This window comes from Elephas maximus, chromosome 21 (assembly GCF_024166365.1).
Source record: "Elephas maximus indicus isolate mEleMax1 chromosome 21, mEleMax1 primary haplotype, whole genome shotgun sequence".
NCBI classification, from domain to species: domain Eukaryota; kingdom Metazoa; phylum Chordata; class Mammalia; order Proboscidea; family Elephantidae; genus Elephas; species Elephas maximus.
This window is the reverse complement of record NC_064839.1, coordinates 56592508-56611660: the sequence shown is the minus strand read 5'-3', so window position 1 is coordinate 56611660 and position 19153 is coordinate 56592508. Positions and strand designations below refer to the sequence as shown.

Sequence of the window (19153 nt, the reverse complement as noted above, 5' to 3'; positions counted from 1 at the left end):
ATTCTCTTGCAGTCTAGTAGGCTACAAGTCCGAATTCAAGGTGCCACCTCTAGGGGTAGGCTTTCTCTCTCTGTGGGCTCTGGAGAAAGGACCTTGTCATCAATTTTCCAGTCGCCTATGAGCTTCTCAGTGCAGGGACACGAAGTCCTAAGGATGTGCTGTACTTCTGGCACTACTTTCTGGGTGGCCTGAGGTCCCGCTGTCTCTCTGCTTGCTTCTCCCTTTCATATTTCAGAAGAGATTGACTCAAGATAAAACCTAATCTTGTAGATTGAGTCCTGCCTCATTAACATTACTGCCTCTAATCCTGCCCCATTAGCATCATAGAGGTAGGGTTTAGGACACAAAGAAAAATCACATCAGGCGACAAAATGGTGGACCATCACACAATACTGAAAACCTTGGCCTAGGGAAGTTGACACACATTTTTGGGGGACACAATTCAATCCACAACAACAGCTCTGCACAAGGGAGGTGGAACCCAGGAAGGTATTCACCATGGTGTTTTGATCCTTCTGAGTGTGTGCAAGAGAACATCAAGAGGGCCATAAGGCAGGACCCTTCCTGTGATCAAATGGATGAGCCCATTCTGGTAGGCATGGGGTACAGGGACAGGGGACATGCCCAGTCCATTTATACTCTTCCTCATATTTTAAAATTTTCACCAGAAGCAGATACTACATTTATAATAGGATTTTTGGTGAACTTACCCCTTAGCAGTTCTGGAACTTCTCCAGATCCTGAGCTGTGACTTCTGTCCTTGCTACCTGTCCCACTGTGGAGCACAGGGTCTATGGGCACCATCCACCCCTCACTCCCTGAAGGAGAATCAAGCAAAATAGCAGAGTCCTCTGAGCAGGAACAGCAAGGCACAAGTCAGAGGTGGAGGCAGACGCCCCAGGCAGGCCATAAACATCAAGGCCAGCCTGGGAGGATGTAGGTGGCAAGGCCTGGGGCCTGAGGACATAGCTGGGGCAGGGCCACAGCAGGGAAGAGCTCCTAGGAACCAGGTTTCTGCCCCTAAGGTACACCCTGCTCTCTTACAGAATAAGTAATAAACTTCAGATTCACAGTCCTGGGTGTCCCCCTACCCTGGGCTGGAGAACCCCAGATCTCCCATCTTGGTCTCTGTATAGCCTTCCTGGGACAGGTACTGCTGTCCCCGAGGATATAAAAGGCACCCAAGTAACCCACGCACAGTGGGGATGGGCACTCACCCACCCAAGTTGCCACTGCAGTGTTGGGAGGGATGATTTCCATTATGGACAGACACTCACCAGTTCAGGGGTAGTCTCAGGAAAGGATGGCATAGCCATATCACCCTGAGAGGCCCCCAGATGTTTCAGCAAGAAACCCCTCAGGCATGAAGCCCAGCCCCAAGCTCAGGTCTCTACCTCTGGGGCTGCCTGCCCGCCATCCTGCCAGAGGAGGATTGGGGGCAGACATACACCACTGTGGTATTACTGTAGTTCTGCTTATGGTTTTTATGGCCACAGCCTCACAATGCTTTGCAAAAACCTATCCCTACACCTCAGCCCCTCTCACCGGGAACTGCAGGCCTGACCAGAATTTTGAAAGGTGTTTCAGATTGAATTGTGTCCCTCAAAAGTATATGTTGTAAATCCTAACCCCTATACCTCTGATTATAATCCCATTGGAAAATGGATTTTCTTTTTTATGTTAATGAGGCATTATTAGTGTGGGGTGTGTTTTGAGTCAATCTCTTTTGAGATACAAAAGAGCAGATTAAGCAAGCAAACAAGTACATGATACAAGCCACACGGCCTTCCAAGGAACCTAAAGCCAATGCCCAACTCAGCCTAATCTCACTCATAGTGGGTACACTCCTGCTGACCACCCACAAAAGTCTGCTGGCTTCCAGTGGATAGCCCACAAAAGTCCCCCCCCCTCCCTCGGGGTTGATCAACCTATCAGGGTCTCATCTGGGCATCTCAGACACACCTCTCTACAAAGCCCCCCCCCCCATTTTGAACAGGGACAACATTAAACTTGGCCTACCCCTGATGCCTGGGCACTGTTCCAGCCCTGCAGTCACTGGGCCTCTTGGTCATGCTTATCTGCCCTCCATACCACCCTGCCCCCCATGACATCCAGCATCGCACACCTCCCAACGCCACATGCCCAGCTGGCCAATAGGCTGTGGTGAGAATTGACTCTTACAGCTTACAAGGAGGGTGTGTGGAGCTGAGTGGTTTTGTTTTTGAATCCTTTCTCCCAGTTGAAAGGCTGGGTGGGTGGCTCTAGGAGAGGCCCCGGGTAGGTGCCATTGAGGGCTGGGGTTTCCAGTGGGCCTGTGGGCACTAAGCAGTCTCTGCCCACCAGCTTTGGCCCAAGAGGGTGCGACACCAGGGTCCTAACCAGGGGCATGCCCAGGAGAGACAGTGTTGGCAGGACACTGGATAACCAAGTCCAAGCAGCCAGGACTCAGTGTGGCCTATTTCCTGGGGACAAGTCATGTAGGCCCCCTGGACCAGCCCAGCCTTCTACGAGCTGCACCTTCACTGGACCTCATCTAGAAGCCAACCAAGGACTATGCTCACACTTTGGAAACAACCTTCCAGTAATGGCAGTCTCCTCTCCTGATTCTCTCCCGGGCCACTGGTCAGCTGGTCCATTATGTATCAGAATGGCCCACAGAAAACAGACCCTCTCAGGCAGCCCTCCTGCACAGACCCCACCCCAGGGAAGGAACTGTGGGCATCCCCCATGCAATTTCACCCCATGACCACAGTCCCTGGGGGCTGGGCTCCTCCCTACCCTGCAGAGAACAGCCTCACCTCAAATCCATTTCTAGGGGCCAGGAGTGCGGGGACTGGGGCAGCCTGCCAGCCTGCCTCATGTGCAGAGATCAGTTAGCAGAGGTATAGGGTCCAGGGCACTTGTTGCCTTGACCATTTGAGCGCCCTGAGGAGCCTGGAGCACACAAGTCTTTTTGACAAGGACCCTCCCGTTGTGTAACTATGACTACCACAGTGACAGACCCAGTCGCAAAAAACTGCCACTCAGCTCCCAGGGCACCATGGTCAGGGTCAACACTAGACTCAGGGACATTATTCCACCCTCTCCTTAACTGGGGGCTTCCCAGTCACCCCATTTCTCAGCCTGTACTCTGACCCCAACCACCCTGGATCCCAGCATGTGTGTGGGCACAGGAAGTCAGGAAAGGCAGGAACAAGCACCTGGCACCTCACGCCTGCTCAAACTCCCCTTGCACAGACAACCCTCACCCAGAGACCACTGAGGTCCACAGACTAGGCACCCACACACGTAAGCCACACCCTTGCTAGCAACTCTACCCTACACCCCAGAGAAAGCACTGTTCACACTTAGCCCAGTGGGCACGACTGCAGCCAAGCCCCCACATCAACTTGGAGGAGCCCAGCATTGGATAGGGGTCCTGGGGAGGTAATGTGGGGAGTCAGTGCCAGCTCTGCCTGGGAGCCTCCAGGGGCTGACAGAGGAAAGGAGCTGTAGCTGGGCCGGTATTCATTGCACAGAAGTCACCGGGGCAGCATGTCAGGTGGGGCTCCGTGGGGCAGGAACTGATCCCTAGCCTGTCATGGACACCCACCCATCTAGAGGTCACCAGGGGCTTCTCCCCAGAAGAGGGGTAGTGCAGGGCTCTCCCTGCAACAGTGTCTGGCTGAGGTCATCATCAGAGACACTGTGCTGGAAATCTGCTAGCCCCCAGGGAAGGGGGTCCCAGAACAGCCTCTCCAGGAGCTGGCCCCACAGGAATCCCTCCTCACCCCTCTAGGTCAGGGAACCAGGTGGAGTCAGGTGGGACCTGAGCCCAGGTGGGTCCTGATGTCATTCTTCTAACACACACCCAGCCCACACTCTGCAGGCTTTCCCTCCTCTTCCCAGCCCAGTACCACAGCCCTGCTGCCTGGCATCCAACCTTCTTTCCTTCTTCCTGCCGAACACCTCAGCTGTCATACGTAGGCCCCCGCAGGCAGCACAGGACAGATGAGGTTCCTACCTAGCTGCCTATGGCTCTTCAGCACACCCCCAGCAGCCGGAATTCAGCCAGTGCAGCCAGATCACCATTCCTAGTATCCCCATTCTCTTGTCCCCCCCATACCCCCACATTGTCATCTCACCCTTAGACATGCAGCAGCCCTAACAGGCTGAGGACGTCCCCTTCCCAGCCGACCAGCTAAGCCCCGAAGCTGTGGTCAAGGATCCAGGCTGGCAGCCTGAACCCTTTCTGCTTCTGAGGATGCAGCCACCCTGCCACGGCTCCATCCCTAGTTCTTGTCACAGAACATCAAGCTGTGGTAGATGACTATGGCTATGGTGAGCACAGTGGCACCACCCATAGCACTAACTACCTGCTCCATACAAGTCCCAGTGCCTCCCAGAACCTGTGGTGGGAGTGGGGAAGGTCAGCTGCAGGGCACCTTTCTGTGACTCTGGAAACCTGGGGGGAAATGATAGTTATGCTTGGGGTGTGGACCCCAATGGTGACCATACAGGCCCAAGGATGGTCGAAGGGGCAGTTCAGAGCCTGGCCTAGGACTAGGCAAAGGCTAAGGGAAACCCAGGCTGGTGTCAGGCATGTACACAATTAACCCCTCCTCCTCTGCCAGCGCAATCTATAGGGTATCCATCATCACTCCCTCACAATGGGGAAACTGAGGCATGAACAGTGAAGGGCCTAGGACAGGCTCACCCAGACTGCTAGGGAGGGAGCTGAGAGCCCCAGCTGCTGGCCGAGGCCACAGGGACAATTCCGGAAGACCAAGTACTCTGAGCCATAAGCCTAGAGTGTGTACCCCCACACTTTCCCAGGGGGCCTCCATTAAGCTGCCATCCCCTTTCCCTGAGGATATCCTTCCCCCACACCACCTGTGGCTCAGCCTCCCAGAAACACCTGGCCCAGCCCTCTCAGGCCCTCTGTGGTGCTCCAGCCCCTGCAAGGACAGGGAATATTGCCTGAGTCCCTGTCACTGTGGGTAGTGGGATAGTAGTAGTTACCAGAGTGGCATGGCCCTTGCTCAAAATCACCTGGCTCCTGCCGACACCAAACCTGGTTACCTCATGCTATCCTCCTAAAGCTCCTAGAGGTTGGAAGCATGACCCCCTCTCCAAAACAAAGCTCTGGAGGCAGAGCCACAGGCCTGTCAACTGCAAAGACCCTCACCCACTGCCCACGTAGGAGGCACCTGTGCAGAAGAGGACTCTGGCTGTCCATCTCTGGCTGTGCTGAGTGGTACTCAGACACCCAGTCCCCCCAGCCACAGCTTCCCCAGAGCCACCCATAAGAGTTCGGAGAAACCACACAATGCTTCCCTCAGGTGGGCAGTCTCAGGCCACTCTTCTCCTGGCCTGCGCTGGCTCCTAGCCTGACCTCACGGACTCTCTTGCCCCTGAACAAGGGCAAGAAGAGACTCAGGGCCTCTGAGGCTGTTAGGCTGCCCACTGCCTGATGGTGGCGAGCATGAGCTCCTGTGCAGGGAAGGGTGAGGTCTTGCAATCTGGGCCTCAGATAACTCTACACCGCACACCACCTCCCACCCTGAACTGCTGGACCCCAGGTTGCTCAGTCCCCTGAGGGCCCTGAGGCCCCACACTGAGAGCTCAAAGCTGTCAGTGCCTCGAGACTCTGCCCTGCCCTGGACAGCACCCCCAATAGAACCACAGCCCACAGCCCAAACCATAGGCCACAAAAGAGCAGGATGGAGGCTTTTGCAATCCTGCTCCACACCAGGGTCACCACTGGGCAGAGATGGGTGGTGGTAACCCCAGAGCTCTGGTTTTCCCCCTTTCAAGCCCCAGTGACTCTTACCAGAGTGGCCGCAAGCACCCATACACGGGCATCAGGACACCCCAGCTCTCACCTCTCCTTCCTCCCCTCTGCTGATCTCCCAAGGAACCTAGGAATAGAAACTGAAAAGAGAAAGTGGCATTTCCCCAGAACAGAGAGAAAGAAAGCCTTCCTCTAGAGTTAGAGCTCCAAATACAGACTTCTAGCCTCCTAAACTGTGAGAGAATAATTTCTGTTTGTTGAAGTCACCCACTTGCACTAGATGAGTAAGACAAACGGGAACACACTACCATGGATTCCTGGGCTACCACAGCCATGTCGCCCATGACCCAACCCAGCAGGTATAGTGCTGCAGTGGTGAGATGGCTACCCAGACCAGTAAGCCCCAGGGAGATCATCACATAGACCCTGCCACGGAAGTCCATAAGGGCCACGAAACAGATGAACCAAAGCCAATCCCCGACTCAGCCCAATCTCGCTCATAGCGGGTACACTCCTGCTGAACTCCCAACCAAGGAGATTGTTGGCTTTCACTAGACAGCCTACAAAAGTCCTCCCTCCTCCCTCAGAGTTGGTCCACATATCAGGGCCACAGCTATGCATCTCAGACACACCACTCTACAATGCTACTCCATTTTGAACAGAGGCAACAGGAAAGTTGGCCTACCCCTGCTGCTCTGGCGCTGTCCCAGCCTTGCAGTCACTGGGCCTTTTGGTCATACTTCTCTTCCCTCCACGTCACCCTGCCCCAAATGACAACCTGCGCCCCACACTTCCCAACACCCCCTGCCCAAAAAGGCAGTAGGTGGGGGTGAGAATTGAGACTCTTGCAGCCTCTGAGGAGGGTGGGTGGGGCTGAGTAGTTTCTTTTTAGAATCCATTCTCCCAGTGGAAAGGCTGGGGTGGGCAGCTCTAAAAGAGGCCCCTGGTAGGCACCATTGAGGGCTGGAGTGTCCAGCACAACTGTGGCCACTAAGTAGCCCCCTGCCAACCAAATCTGGTGCAAGAGAGGTGCCTCCAAGGCCCTAACCAGGGGAGTGCCCGGGAGAGATGACAGTGCTGGCAGGACAGTGGACAACCAGATCCAAAAAGCCAGGGCCTGGCATGGTCTCTTTCCTGGGGACAAGTCAAGCTGGGACCCTGGATCTGCCTGGTCTTCTATGAGCTGAGACCCTCACTTGACCTTCAGAAACAAAGAACCTTCCATTAATGGCCTTCTCTCTTCCTGAGTCTGTCCCAGACCACTGGTCAGCTGGTCCGTCCTTCATGACAACAGCCCACAAAAAACAGACCCTCTAGGGCAGCTCTCCTGCACAGACCCCACCCCAAGGAAGGAAGAGTGGGCATCTCTTATGTACCTTTACCCCATGACCACAGCTCCCAGGGGCTGGGCTCCTCCATACCTGCAGAATATAGCAACACCTCAGACACATTCCCAGGATTCGGGAGTGCAGGGACTGGGCCAGCCTGCCAGCCTGACCCATGTGCAGAGAAGACCACTGAGCAGAGATCCGGGGTCAAGGGCACTGGTCGCCTGGGCCAGGTGAGCCTCCAAGGAGCCTGGAGCAGTGCCAGTGTCCCAGAACAGAGGGTTTTTTCTTAAGGACCTTCCCACTGTGTACCTATGACTGCCACAGTGACAGACCCTGCAGCAAAAACCGGGCCTCTCAGCTCCGAGGGCAGCATGGCCAGGGTCAGCACAAGACTCAGGGGTAGCATCCATCCTCCTCTTAGCTGGGGGCTTTTCAGCATGCACTTGGACCACAGCCATCCTGGATACTAGCATGTGTCTGGCCATAGGAAGTCAAGCAAGACACAAGAGCCCACCCGGCACCTCACCCCTGCTCACGCTCCCCTTGGGCAGACACCCAGCATCCAGAGACCTCTGTGGCCTACAGAGCAAGGAGCCAACACAGGAAGACGGCAGCCTTGCTAGCAACCCTCTCTATACCCTTGAGGAAGCACTGTTCACACTGACCCCCCAGTGGGCATGACTGCAGCCGAGGCAGTCCACCTCCTATGTGGAAGAGCCCAGGAAGGTAAGGGGAGTCAGGGCCAGCTCTGCCTGGGAGCCTCCGGAGGCTGACAAAGGAAAGGATGCTGTAGCTGGGCTGGTATTCACTGCATAGAAGTTCACTGAGGCAGCATGTCGAGTGGTGCTCCTTTGGGCAACTACTCATCCCTAGCTTGTCTTGGACCCCACCCACCTCAAGGTCATTAAGGGTTTCTCCCCAGAAGACGGTAGTGCAGCTTTCTTCGCACAGCGGCCTGTTGATGAGGTCATCGTCTGGGACACCGTGCTGGAAATCTGCCAGCCCCCATGGAAGGAGGTCCCAGAAAAGCCTCTCCAGGAGCTGAACCCACAGGAATCCCTCCTCACCTATCTAGGCCAGGGAACCAGGTGAAGTCAGGTGGGACCTGAGTCCACGTGGATCCTGGTGCCATTCCTCTAACACAGGCCCAATGCGTGCTCTGCTGGCCTTCCCTCCTCCTCCCAGCCCAGGACCAGAGCCTAGCTTCATGGCATCCAACCCTCTTTCCTTCTCCCTCCCATCCAACCCAGCCGAATGCAGGCCCCTGCAGGCAGTACAGGTCAGACTGAGTTCCTACCACCCTGCCTATGGTCCCTCAGATGGCTCCACAGCATTCTGAGTTCAGCCACTGCAGCCAGACTGCCATTCATGGTGTCACCATTCTCCTGTCCCCCCATGCCCCCTCAATGTCAGCCTCACCCTTGGATGTCTAGCAGTCCTGACAGCCTGAGCATCTCCACCCCCAGCACACCAGCTAGCCCTGCAGCTCTGGCCACAGACCCAGGCTGGCCGCCTGGACCCTCTCTGCTCCTGTGAATGCAGCCACCCTGCCCCGACTCAAGCCCCAGCTCTAGTCACAGTGTGTCAAGTTGTGGTAGATGACTATGGCTATGGTGATGTAGTAGCACCACCCATAGCACCAACCACCTGCTCCACACAAGCCACAGCGCCTCCCAGACCCTGTGGTGGGGGTGGGGGAAGTGCAGTTGGAGAGTGGCCCTCTGTGAGTTTGGCCACCTGGAGGGAGGGAATAGTTGTGCTTGGGGAGGGAACCCCAGTGACGACCACATGGGCCCAAAGACAGTCAAAGGGGCAATGCAGGGCCTGGCCTGGGTCTAGGCAAAGGCTGAGGAGGCCCGGGCTGGTGTCAGGTATGTACACAATTAACCCCTCATCCTCTGCCAGCCTGATCCATAAGGCCTCCATCATCACTCCCTCACCATGGGGAAACTGAGTCACGAGCAGTGAAGGGCCTGGGGCAAGTTCATCCAGACTGCTAGGGAGGAAGCTGAGTGCCCCAGCTGCTGCTCAAGGCCACTATGATAATTCCTTGAGACCATGGACTCTGAGCCATGAGCCTGGACAGTGCACTCCCACAGTTTCCTAGGGGGGCTCCATCAAGTCCCTACTTTCTTTCCCTGGGGTTATCCTTCCACCACACCACTGGTAGCTCAGATTCCCTGGGATACCTGGCCCAGCCCTCTGAGGCCCTCTGTGGCTCTCCAGCCCCTGCTGGGGCAGGCAATATTGTCTGGGTCCTGTTATTCTGGGTCTTGCAGTAGTAGAGGTTACCACGGTGGCACAACCCTGCTAAAAATCATCTGGCTTCTGCTGGCCATATTAGTAGTCAGGCCTGGTCACATTACGCTGTCTGCCTAAAGGTCCCTGTGGTTGGAAGCATGATTCCCTTTCTATAACAAAGACAGGGAGACATAGCCATATGCCTGTCAACAGCAAAGACCGTCACTCACTGACCACATAGAAGGCACCCAAGCAGGAGAAGACTCTTTCCACCCACCTCTGGCAGAGCTGAGCCATGCCCAGACCCACAGGTTCCCAAGTCCAGCTTCCCAGTGCCAAACCTAAAAGTTTAGAGAAATCACACATTGCTTCCCTCAGCTGGGCAGTCTCAGGCCACCCTTCCCATGGTCTGCACTGGCTCATAGCCTGACATCACTGATTCTTCTGCCCCTGAGCAAGGGCAGGAGCAGACCCAGGGCCTCTGAGGCTGTGAAGCTGCCCACTCCCTGGTGGTGCCAGCATGAGCTCCTGAGCAGTGTGGTGGTGGGGGAGGGGCTGAGGCCTTGCTATGTGGGCCTCAGACACCCCCTACCCCACCCACCGTTACTTACCATGAACCACTGGACCCCAACCCACTCAGCCTCCTGAGGGCTGTGAGGTCCCACCGTGAGAGCTCAGAGTTGTCAGTTCCCCCAGACTCTGTTCTGCCCTGAACAATGCCCCACCCCGCCCATAGCCTACCGCCCACAGCCCAGTTCAGAGGCCACAGAAGGGCTGGCCAGAGCCCTGTGGAAGCCTGCTCCACACCAGGACCACCACTCTAGAAGAGGCAGAATGGACTGTCTGGGCAGAGAGGACTGTTGGAGACGCAGGGCTCTGGGTTGCCCCCTTTCAAGCCCCAGTGTCTATTACCAGAGTGACCCCACGTAGCCCTTCAATGGCCTCAGGGCGCCCAAGCCCTCAACTCTCCTTCCTCCCCTCTTCTGTCTTCTCCTCCTTCCCTCATATGGGAAGCCCCAGGAAACCATGGCAGGTGTGAGCCCAAGATGCTGGATGCCTAAGATTTGGTATGAGGCTGTAATGCCAAGTTACTGCTATGGTGCTTACTGCTACTGTGGCTGGCTTCTCAGCAAATACCAGCCAAGACCTCTGCAGGGGCAGAAAAGGGGAAAAACCTAACTCTATCTCCCTTCCAACCCCTAGGGATGGAGCCTGTCTCCAAGTCCTATCTCCTCCACCCAGCTCCTGGCCAGGGCAGCAGTAGACACTGATGCCAGCAGAGGCGAGAGGCCCTGGAAGCCGGGACGGGGCCTCAGCTGAGGATGCTCTTTTGCCACCCCCACCTGATTCCTGTTCCCCCACCTTGTCTCTTCCCCTGGGGTATCAGTGCACCCAACAACCCCAGATCCTCACTCTGGGCAAGGGGACATTCTGTACAGACACTCTAACAGCCGGATTAGCACCGTAGTGGCTCAGGCCAAAGCCAAGAGACCTTTGGGGAGCTCCCTCTTGTGGTAGCCAACACAGCCAGGACCTGGGGTGGCAGAGCCCTTTGGGACATCACTCCAGAGGGCCGGAGTATACAGTGACAGTGAAGAGGGATACCAGGCCACACTTAGCTAGGATCCAATCACAGTGCTCCGACTAGCTAGCCATTCCATTGCAACTCCCTATCCCTCAACCCCACCCTGTAGTCAGGGCCAGATCCTGACATGTGCATTGATTTCAGAGGCTTGAAATTCTGGAGAAAAAGCCCAGGGCTGAGGGACACCCACCCCTCCCTGTCAAGGCCAGCAAAGGCCAATGTTTGCCCAGAAGGCAGCCCTGGCCAGACCCAGCAGAATTTGTGCAGGTCCATGACACAGTGCTTGTGACTAGGGCCACAGTGACACAAGTCTCACATGGAACTCCAGGGCCTCTGGGACTAGAGATGCTCAGAGCTAAGGCCATAAAGCTGGTCAAGACCCTCCGCATTCATCTTGCCTGGAGCTCTCCCTGCAGTCAGCAGAAGGTACAGAGGGATTCTGTGAGGCCCTGTGTCAAGGTGGGTATTGTGGGAGCTACCACGGTGCAAAAGACTGAATCAAAAACTGGATCCCAACAGCCAGGGGAGAGACAGAAAGAGAGGCCAGTGCTGGAACTTGAGACTCTCCAGGCTCTGACACTAACCCCCAGGTAACAGCCCTGATCCTGAAAGAAGCTTCTCTTCATGGTGAGGACTAAGAAGCATAAGTGGGGAGGAAATCCTGGGTAGTAGATTGTGGGGCTGGAACTCAACCAGGGTCATAGACCCCTTTAAGGAAGCTGGACAGGGCCAGAACAGTAAAGGTGAGGTTCAGCTGATAGGTGGACTTCAACAGAATATAGCACACAGACAGTCAGAGCCCAGAAGGGGGAAGAGAGCCAGAAAGACTCAGTTGAGGTACTCTCTGGGGAACCTGGTTAGGTGGTGGACCTTCCTAACCCAGGAAAGAGACCGGCACCCCTTCTGCCTATTTATGCTTTAGCTTACCTGGAGCCTAGCTAAGCCCACTGCACTCAGCACCAGGGGGGAGATCATCCTGGCAGCCAGGTCTCTATGGATCCCCCATTCCAGCATGGACTGCTCCATGGCCCTCATAGGTACCTTTCCCGGCTTTGAGGATGCCACACTAGTCAGTCAGGACCCAGGTACCCCTTGGTACATCAAGTCCACAGCGGAGCAGCAGGAGGTTCATCTGGCTGGGTGGGACAGGGCTCAGCCCATTCCCCATGCTACCCCCACGTGTCCTCACCAACCTGTTTCTCCCGCATCATCACTGTGGCCCAGAGCCTGTCTTCTACAGCATGAGCTGTTGCTCCACACAAGAAGGGTGCTGAGGGCATCACTCACCACCTGCCTTTCCTGAGTCCAGATGGGCCAGCTCCAGTGAGAGGGGATGGTGGCCTCTGGGCCTGACAACCTGGGCTACAGGTCGGCCCTGGCCTTGGCCAACGCAGTGCTATGCAGGCCTCCAGCAACCTAGCCCTCCTTCGGAAGCCTGGGCTCAGCCAGACCCGTGGTGCCCCTTGGGCAGAGAGGTTGCCCCACAACCGGACCCCATGCTCCGTACCCTACACACGCAGGAAACAGATAAGCTCTAGACCACCAAGACCTCAGAAATCAGCTTTGAGGCATCAATTTTCCCTTCCTGCCTCTCCTTTGGCCCTGCTGCTCCCCAGACCTCCAGCCCCTCCTGCCCTGCCTCAGCCAGAACCCTCAAATTCCTGTGGCCTCTGCTCTTCCTGTCCACTTACACACAGTATATTGAGATCTTCAAATGCTGCTTTTAACATTAAGATAGGATCACCCTGAATATTTCTCAGCACCTTGTGCTGCCCCCCCCCCCACAACTAGTCAACAATATATTTCTTCATTCACCCCCAAGTCCACAATGTTTCATTCATTCAGGAAATATTCTAGCACTCCTAGTGCATATCAAGCCCTGAGAGGCCAGGACGAATGCATCCTGCCCCCTGAGGATTACAGGCAGGTACAGATGACCATCACAGCAGTGCAAACACAGCATGCATGCAATTTGAGACCAGGAAGGAAGCTCAGGGGGTCTTGGGAATGGATTATAAGGACATAAAACACATCCTAACATACTTAAAAGAATAAAAATCATTAAAGTATATTCTAACCACAATAGAATTAAGCTATTGATAACAGAAAGATAGGTGGGAAATATCAAAATATTTAGAAATTAAACAACACACTTCTCAATAACACATAATTCCGAACAGAAGTCTGAAAAGAAAACCAAAAACACCTTGAACTAACTGGAAATGAAGAGACAACCTATCAAAATGTGTGGGATGCAGTAAAAGCAGTGCTTTGAGAGACATTTATAGCATTGAATGTGTATGTTAGGAAAAAAGATATAAAACCAGTACTCTAAGCTTGCATTTTAGAAAATCAGAAAGGAAGAACAAATTAATTCTGACATAAGCAAAGAGAAGATAAATAATAAAAATAGAGCAGAAATCAATGAAATTCAAAACAAATTTAATAGAAAAGAATCAACGAAACCAAAAGCAGATTCTTTGAAGAGATCGATAAAATTGATAAATCTCTAGCCAGGCTAACCTAGAAAAGATATAAGTTACCAAAACCAAAAATGAAAAAGAAGTTATCACTAGTGATCCAATGGACATTAAAAGGCTAATAAGGGAATGTTATGAACAACTCTATGCCGACCACATTTGATAACGTAGATGAAATATTCCTTGAATGACAGAGGGTTCTGCAGAGGCCATGGCCCCAGCCCCAAGCCCTGGGCACCCAGGGCATTAGTGACATCCCAAGTTTGATTTTGAAGCTGTAGCTTTCAGAACAACCAACCTCAGGAAGGATGCAATACTCTAATGGCTCACAATCCACTTAGCCAAGAAGGACACAGATTAATAGATGGAAACTACTTGAGATCCTAAAACCCTCCTGGAGCAGGAGAGACCAAAGGCAGCACAGACAAACCACAGCATTTTCTCAGGATCCCAGCAGGGTTTTGTTCATCATAGGGCTCCTCCTTGGCAACAGTGGAACCCGCTGCACTCACCCAGGCCACACGCAGCAGCCCTGGAAAGAGCCATCTCTTGGTCCCCAGAGGGCTGGTCAGAGTCATCCCACCTCACCTGAGTTCCAAACCCAAACATCTGGAACACTCAGAATCCCTACTGCAGAGGGTTGACAGGGCTGTCCCAGACAGGACGATTGTGTAGGGACATGTGTCACTGTGACAATAAAGCAGTGGTAGTGACACAGCACCTGCCCAAGAGCCCCGCCCAAAGCACTACCCTGCGGTACAGCCTCGTGGTGCCCATCAACTCCCACAGGGTACATGGCATCCGACCTGCCACCCACCTGTGGAAGTAGGAGTTCAGTGACAATGGGACAAGGATGTCCTACTGATGACAACAGTAAAGGAGGCCTAGCTCCCGGGGCAGTTGGAGGACTGCTGACCTGCTGTCTTAGTCATCTAGTGCTACTGTAACAGAAATACCACAAGTGGGTGGCCTTAATAAACGGAAGTTTATTATCTCACAATCTAGTAGGCTAGAAGTCTGAAAACAGGGTGCCAGCTTCTGGGGAAGGCTTTTGCTCTCTGTCAGCTCTGGAGGAAGACCCTTGTCATCAGTTTCCCTTTCTAGGAGCTTCTCAGCACAGGAACACCAGGTCCAAATGATGCGCTCTGGTCCTGGCACTACTTTCTGGGTGGCGTAAGGTCCCCTATCTCTCTGCTTGCTTCTCTCTTTTATATCTCAAAGGAGATTGATTCAAGATACAACTTAACTTTGTAGATTGGGTCCTGCCTCATTAATATACTGCCTTTAATTCTGCCTTGTTTACATCACAGAGTTAGCATTCACAACCCATAGGAAAATCACATCAAATGACAAACTGGTGGACAATCACACAATACTGGGAACCAGGGCCTAGCCAAGTTGACACACATTATTGGGAGACACAGCTCAATCAATAACACCAGCTCTGCACGAGGGAGGTGGAACCGAGGTATATATTCACCCCGGTTTGTGATCTTTCCTCATGTGTGCACAGAGAACACCAAGAGGGTAACAAGGCGGGCTCATGCCTGAGATCACAGGTGAGAGCCCAGCCTGGTAGGTATGCGGGGAGAGAGAGGGGACATGCCCAGTCCATTTACACTCTTCTTCATATTTTAAAATTTTAACCAGGCACCCAAAACCAGTGCCGTCGAGTCAATTCCGACTCATAGCGACCCTATAGGACACAGGTACTGCATTTATAATGCGATTTGTAGTTAAGGAATATAAGTGTATTTTTTGAAAACTTACCACTTGGCAGTGCTGGAACTGCTCCACGTCTTGAACTGGGACTTCTGTCCCTCCTACCTGCCCCTGTGTGGAGCTCAGGATCTCTGGGCACCATCCACCCCTGACTCCATGATGGTCAAGCCAGAAAAAGAAAAAAGGGTCCCCTGCAAAGGAACAGCAAGGCACAAGTCCAAGGTGGAGGCAGATGCTCCTCTCCAGGCATCCCAATGGAGGCCACCCTTGATGGACATAGGAGGCAGTGCCTGGGGCCGCTGCTGACACACAGCCACAGCAGGGAGGAGCTTCTAGAACCCAGGTCTCTGCCCCTAAGGCATACCCTGTACTCTCACAGAATAAGGAGGAAACTTTCAATTCACAGTCCTACCTTTCCCCCTTTTCTGGGCTGCAAAAGCCTGGACCTCCAATCTTGGCCTCTGCTCCCTCCTCCTGAGGCAGGTACTGCTGGCCCTGAGGGTATAAAAGACCCCCAAGTAACCTATGCACATTTGGGCTGGGTGCTCACCGACTCTGGGTGCTGTTGCAGAGGCAGGGGATTGGCTGATTCTGGACAGACACCAACCAGCTCAGCCATGCCACCACGAGAGGCCTCCCAGACATTTCAGCAAGCAACACCTTGGCAGAGCTCAGCCCCAAGCTCAAGCATCTACCTCTGGGGCAGCCTGCCTGGCACACTGCCAGAGGAGGATTGGGAGCAGGTCTGTACCACTGTGGCATAACTGTCATAGTTCCAGTTGCTATGGCCACAGCCTCACAATGTCTTGCAAAAAGCCAACCTTATGCCCCAGGCCTTCCCACCAAGCACTACCAGCCTGCCTAGGATTTTGAAAGATGTTATGGATTGAACTGTGTCCCTCAAAATATGTGTTGCAAGTCCTAACTCCTATACCTGTGGCTAAAATTTCATTTGAGAATGGGCTTTCTTTGTTATGTGAATGAGGCAGTATTCGTGTAGGACTTGTCTTGAGTTAATCTCTTTTGAGATATAAAACAGCACATTAAGCAAGCATAGAAGTACATGTTACAGGCCACAAGGTCTTCCAAGGAACCTAGGAATAGAAGCTAAAAAGAGTCAAGGACCTTTCCCCAGAGCAGAAAGAGGGAGAAAGCCTTCCCCTAGAGCCAGTCCTCCGAATTCGGACTTCTAGCCTCCTGAAATGGGAGAAAATACATTTTTGTTTGTTAAAGTCACTCACTCATGGTATTTCTGCTATAGCAGCACTAGATAACTAAGACAAACAGAGACACACCAGCATGGATTTGGAGGGATACTGCATTGTCTCAGTTACCTACTGCTGCTATAACAGAAATACCACAAGTGGAGGGCTTTAACAAAGAGAATTCTCACAGTAAAGATGGCTAACAGTCCAAATTCAGGGTGTCACCTTCAGGGGAAGGCTTTCTCTCTCTGTCAGCATTCTCATCAATCTTCCCCCTGACTAGGAGCTTCTCAGTGTGGGGACCCTGGGTCTAAAGGACATGCTCTGCTCCGGGCACTGCTTTCTTTGTGGTATGAGGTCCCTGCTGTCTCTCTGCCTCCTTCTCTCTTTTATATCTCAAGAGATTCCCTCAAGACACAATCCAATATTGTAGGCTGTGTCCTGCCTCACTAACACAACTGCTACCCATTGTCCCTCATTAACATCATAGAGGCAGGATTTACAACATATACGAAAATCACACAATATCAGGAATCATGGCCCAGCCAAATGATACACACATTTTGGGGGGAGACATAATTCAATCCATGATGAACAGCCATGCAGCCTACAACCCAAACCAGCAGGTACAGTATCACAGTGGTGACATGGCTCCCTGGAACATCAAACTCCTGAAGTCACCACAGAGAAGTCGACAGGGAAGCCCAAACAGGTCATGAAACAGACAAGCCAAAGCCAACCCCACAACACAGCCTAATCTAGCTCATAGTGGGTTCTCTCCTCTTGAACCCCACCCATTCGCCACCCCCTCCCTGATGACCATTGTCTTCTGGCATCATTTAGACAACCCACAAAAGTCCCCGTTCCTCACTTGGGGTTAGTAAACATATCAGGGCCATGGCTGGGCATCTCAAATGCAAGACTCCCCAATGCCCTTCCCCCCATTTTAGATAGAGACAGCACCTATGGATCCCCTACCATCCCAGGCCACCAGCTAGTCCTGCAGCTGTGGCCATGGGGTGAGGCTGGCCTCCTGGACCCTCTCTGCTTCTGTGCATGTAGCCAGCCTGCCCTGGCTCCAGACCCAGTTCTTGTCACAGAATATCAAGCTGTGGTAGATGACTATGACTATGGTGCTCACAGTGGCGCCACCCATGGCAGCACAACCTGCTTCACTCAAGCCCCAGTGCCTCCCAGACCCTGAAACATGAGGCAGGGGGAGGGAAGTTGGAGGGTGCGCTTCTGTGAATCTGACCACCTGGAGGGAGGGGATGTTGTGCTTGGGGTAGGGACAACCATATGAGCTCAAGGTTGTTCGAAAGGGCAGTGTAGGGCCTGGCCTGGGACCAGGCAAAGATAGAGGCAGGTACAGAGCTGGTGTCAGGTGTGTACACATTTAACCCCTTATCCTCTGCCTGCCTGACCGTAGGGCCTTCATTTTCACTCCCTCACCAGGCAGAAAGTGAGCCATGAGCTGTGAACGATTTGGGAAAGCCTCCCCCAGACTGCAAGGGGGGAGTTGAGAGCCCTAGCTGCTCGCTCAGGCTACTGGGGCAATTCCTGAAGACCAAGGACTCTGATCCATTATCCTGGTGATTGTGTCTCCATGCTTTCCTAGGGAGCCTCCATTAAGCCCCCATTCTCTTTCGCTGGGGATACCCTTCCCCTACACCACTGGCTGCTCAGCGTCCGAAGGCACCTGGCCCAGCCCTCTAAGGCACTCTGTTGTCCTCCAGCCCCTACAAGGGCAGGCAATATTGTCTAGGTCTCTGTCACTGTGGGTGGTGGAGTAGTAGTAGTTACCACAGTGCCATGGCCCCTGCTCATAATTGCCTGGCTTCTGCTGGCCATGTTAGCAGCTAGGCCTGGTCACCTCATGCTGTCCTCCCAAAGGTTCTAGTGGTTGGAAGTGTGATCCTCTCTCCATAACAAGGCTCAAGACACACAGACACATGTCTGTCAACAGCAAACACCCTTACCCACTGCCCACCTAGGAGGTACCTGTGCAGAAGAGGACTCTGACTGTCCACCTCTGGCTGAGATTAGGGGTGCTCAGATCCCCAGGACCCCCAGCCACATCTTCCCCAGTGCCACCCAAAAGAGTTCAGAGAAACCACACACAGCTCCCCTCAGCTGGGCAGTATCACGCCACTCTTCCCCTGGACTGCACTGGCTCCTAGCTTGACCTCACAGACTCTCTTGCCCTTTCCTAAGGGCAGGAACAGGCCCAGGGCCTCTGAGGCTGTGAGGCTGCCCACTGCCTGGTGGTGGCGAGCATGAGCTCCTGTGCAAGGAAGGCTGAGGTCTTGCAACCTGGGCCTCAAACAACCCTATCCCACTCACCACCTCCCACCCTGAACTGCTGGGCCCCTGTCCACTTAGCCCATTGAAGGCCCTGAGGCCCAAACACAGAGAGCTCAGAGCTATTAGTTCCCCCAGGCTCTGCCCTGCCCTGCACAGCACCCCCAAAAGAACCAAAGCCTACAGCCTGGTCCAGAGGCCACAGAAGAGTAGGATGGAGGCCTGTGCAAGCCTGTTCCACACCCAGGCCGCTAATCCAGAAGGGGTAAAGAAGGCTATCTGGGCAGAGATGGGTGGTGGTAACCCCGCGGCTCTGGGTTTCCCCCCTTTCAAGCCCCAGTGACTCTTACCAGAGTGCCCCCAAGCACTACTTCACTAGTGATTTAGGAAATAATATTGGAGTCATTATTCCCTGTCTTTGAGCATAGAGAATGTGACCCAGCTGGAGCTGGTCTCACGAGGACACGTCACGTGTGCCCTGAGATAAAGACAATAATAGATAGAACACTCTTGGG

At 53.7% G+C, this 19153-nt stretch overlaps 1 protein-coding gene across 44 annotated transcripts in view; it reads right to left on the bottom strand.

Annotated features, from left to right (window-relative positions):
* LOC126064689 (uncharacterized) overlaps nucleotides 1–19153 on the bottom strand; it is a 302693-nt gene that overhangs the window by 44917 nt on the left and 238623 nt on the right. The window contains exon 8 of one of the 44 annotated variants that reach the window (XM_049863890.1): nucleotides 4112–5900. The exons of the other annotated variants lie outside the window; for them this stretch is intronic. Within the exon in view, the coding sequence (XP_049719847.1) occupies nucleotides 5861–5900 (40 nt within the window). The 3' untranslated portion in view covers nucleotides 4112–5860. Of the gene's footprint in view, nucleotides 1–4111; nucleotides 5901–19153 lie in introns of those variants that run through there. 44 annotated transcript variants of the gene reach the window in all.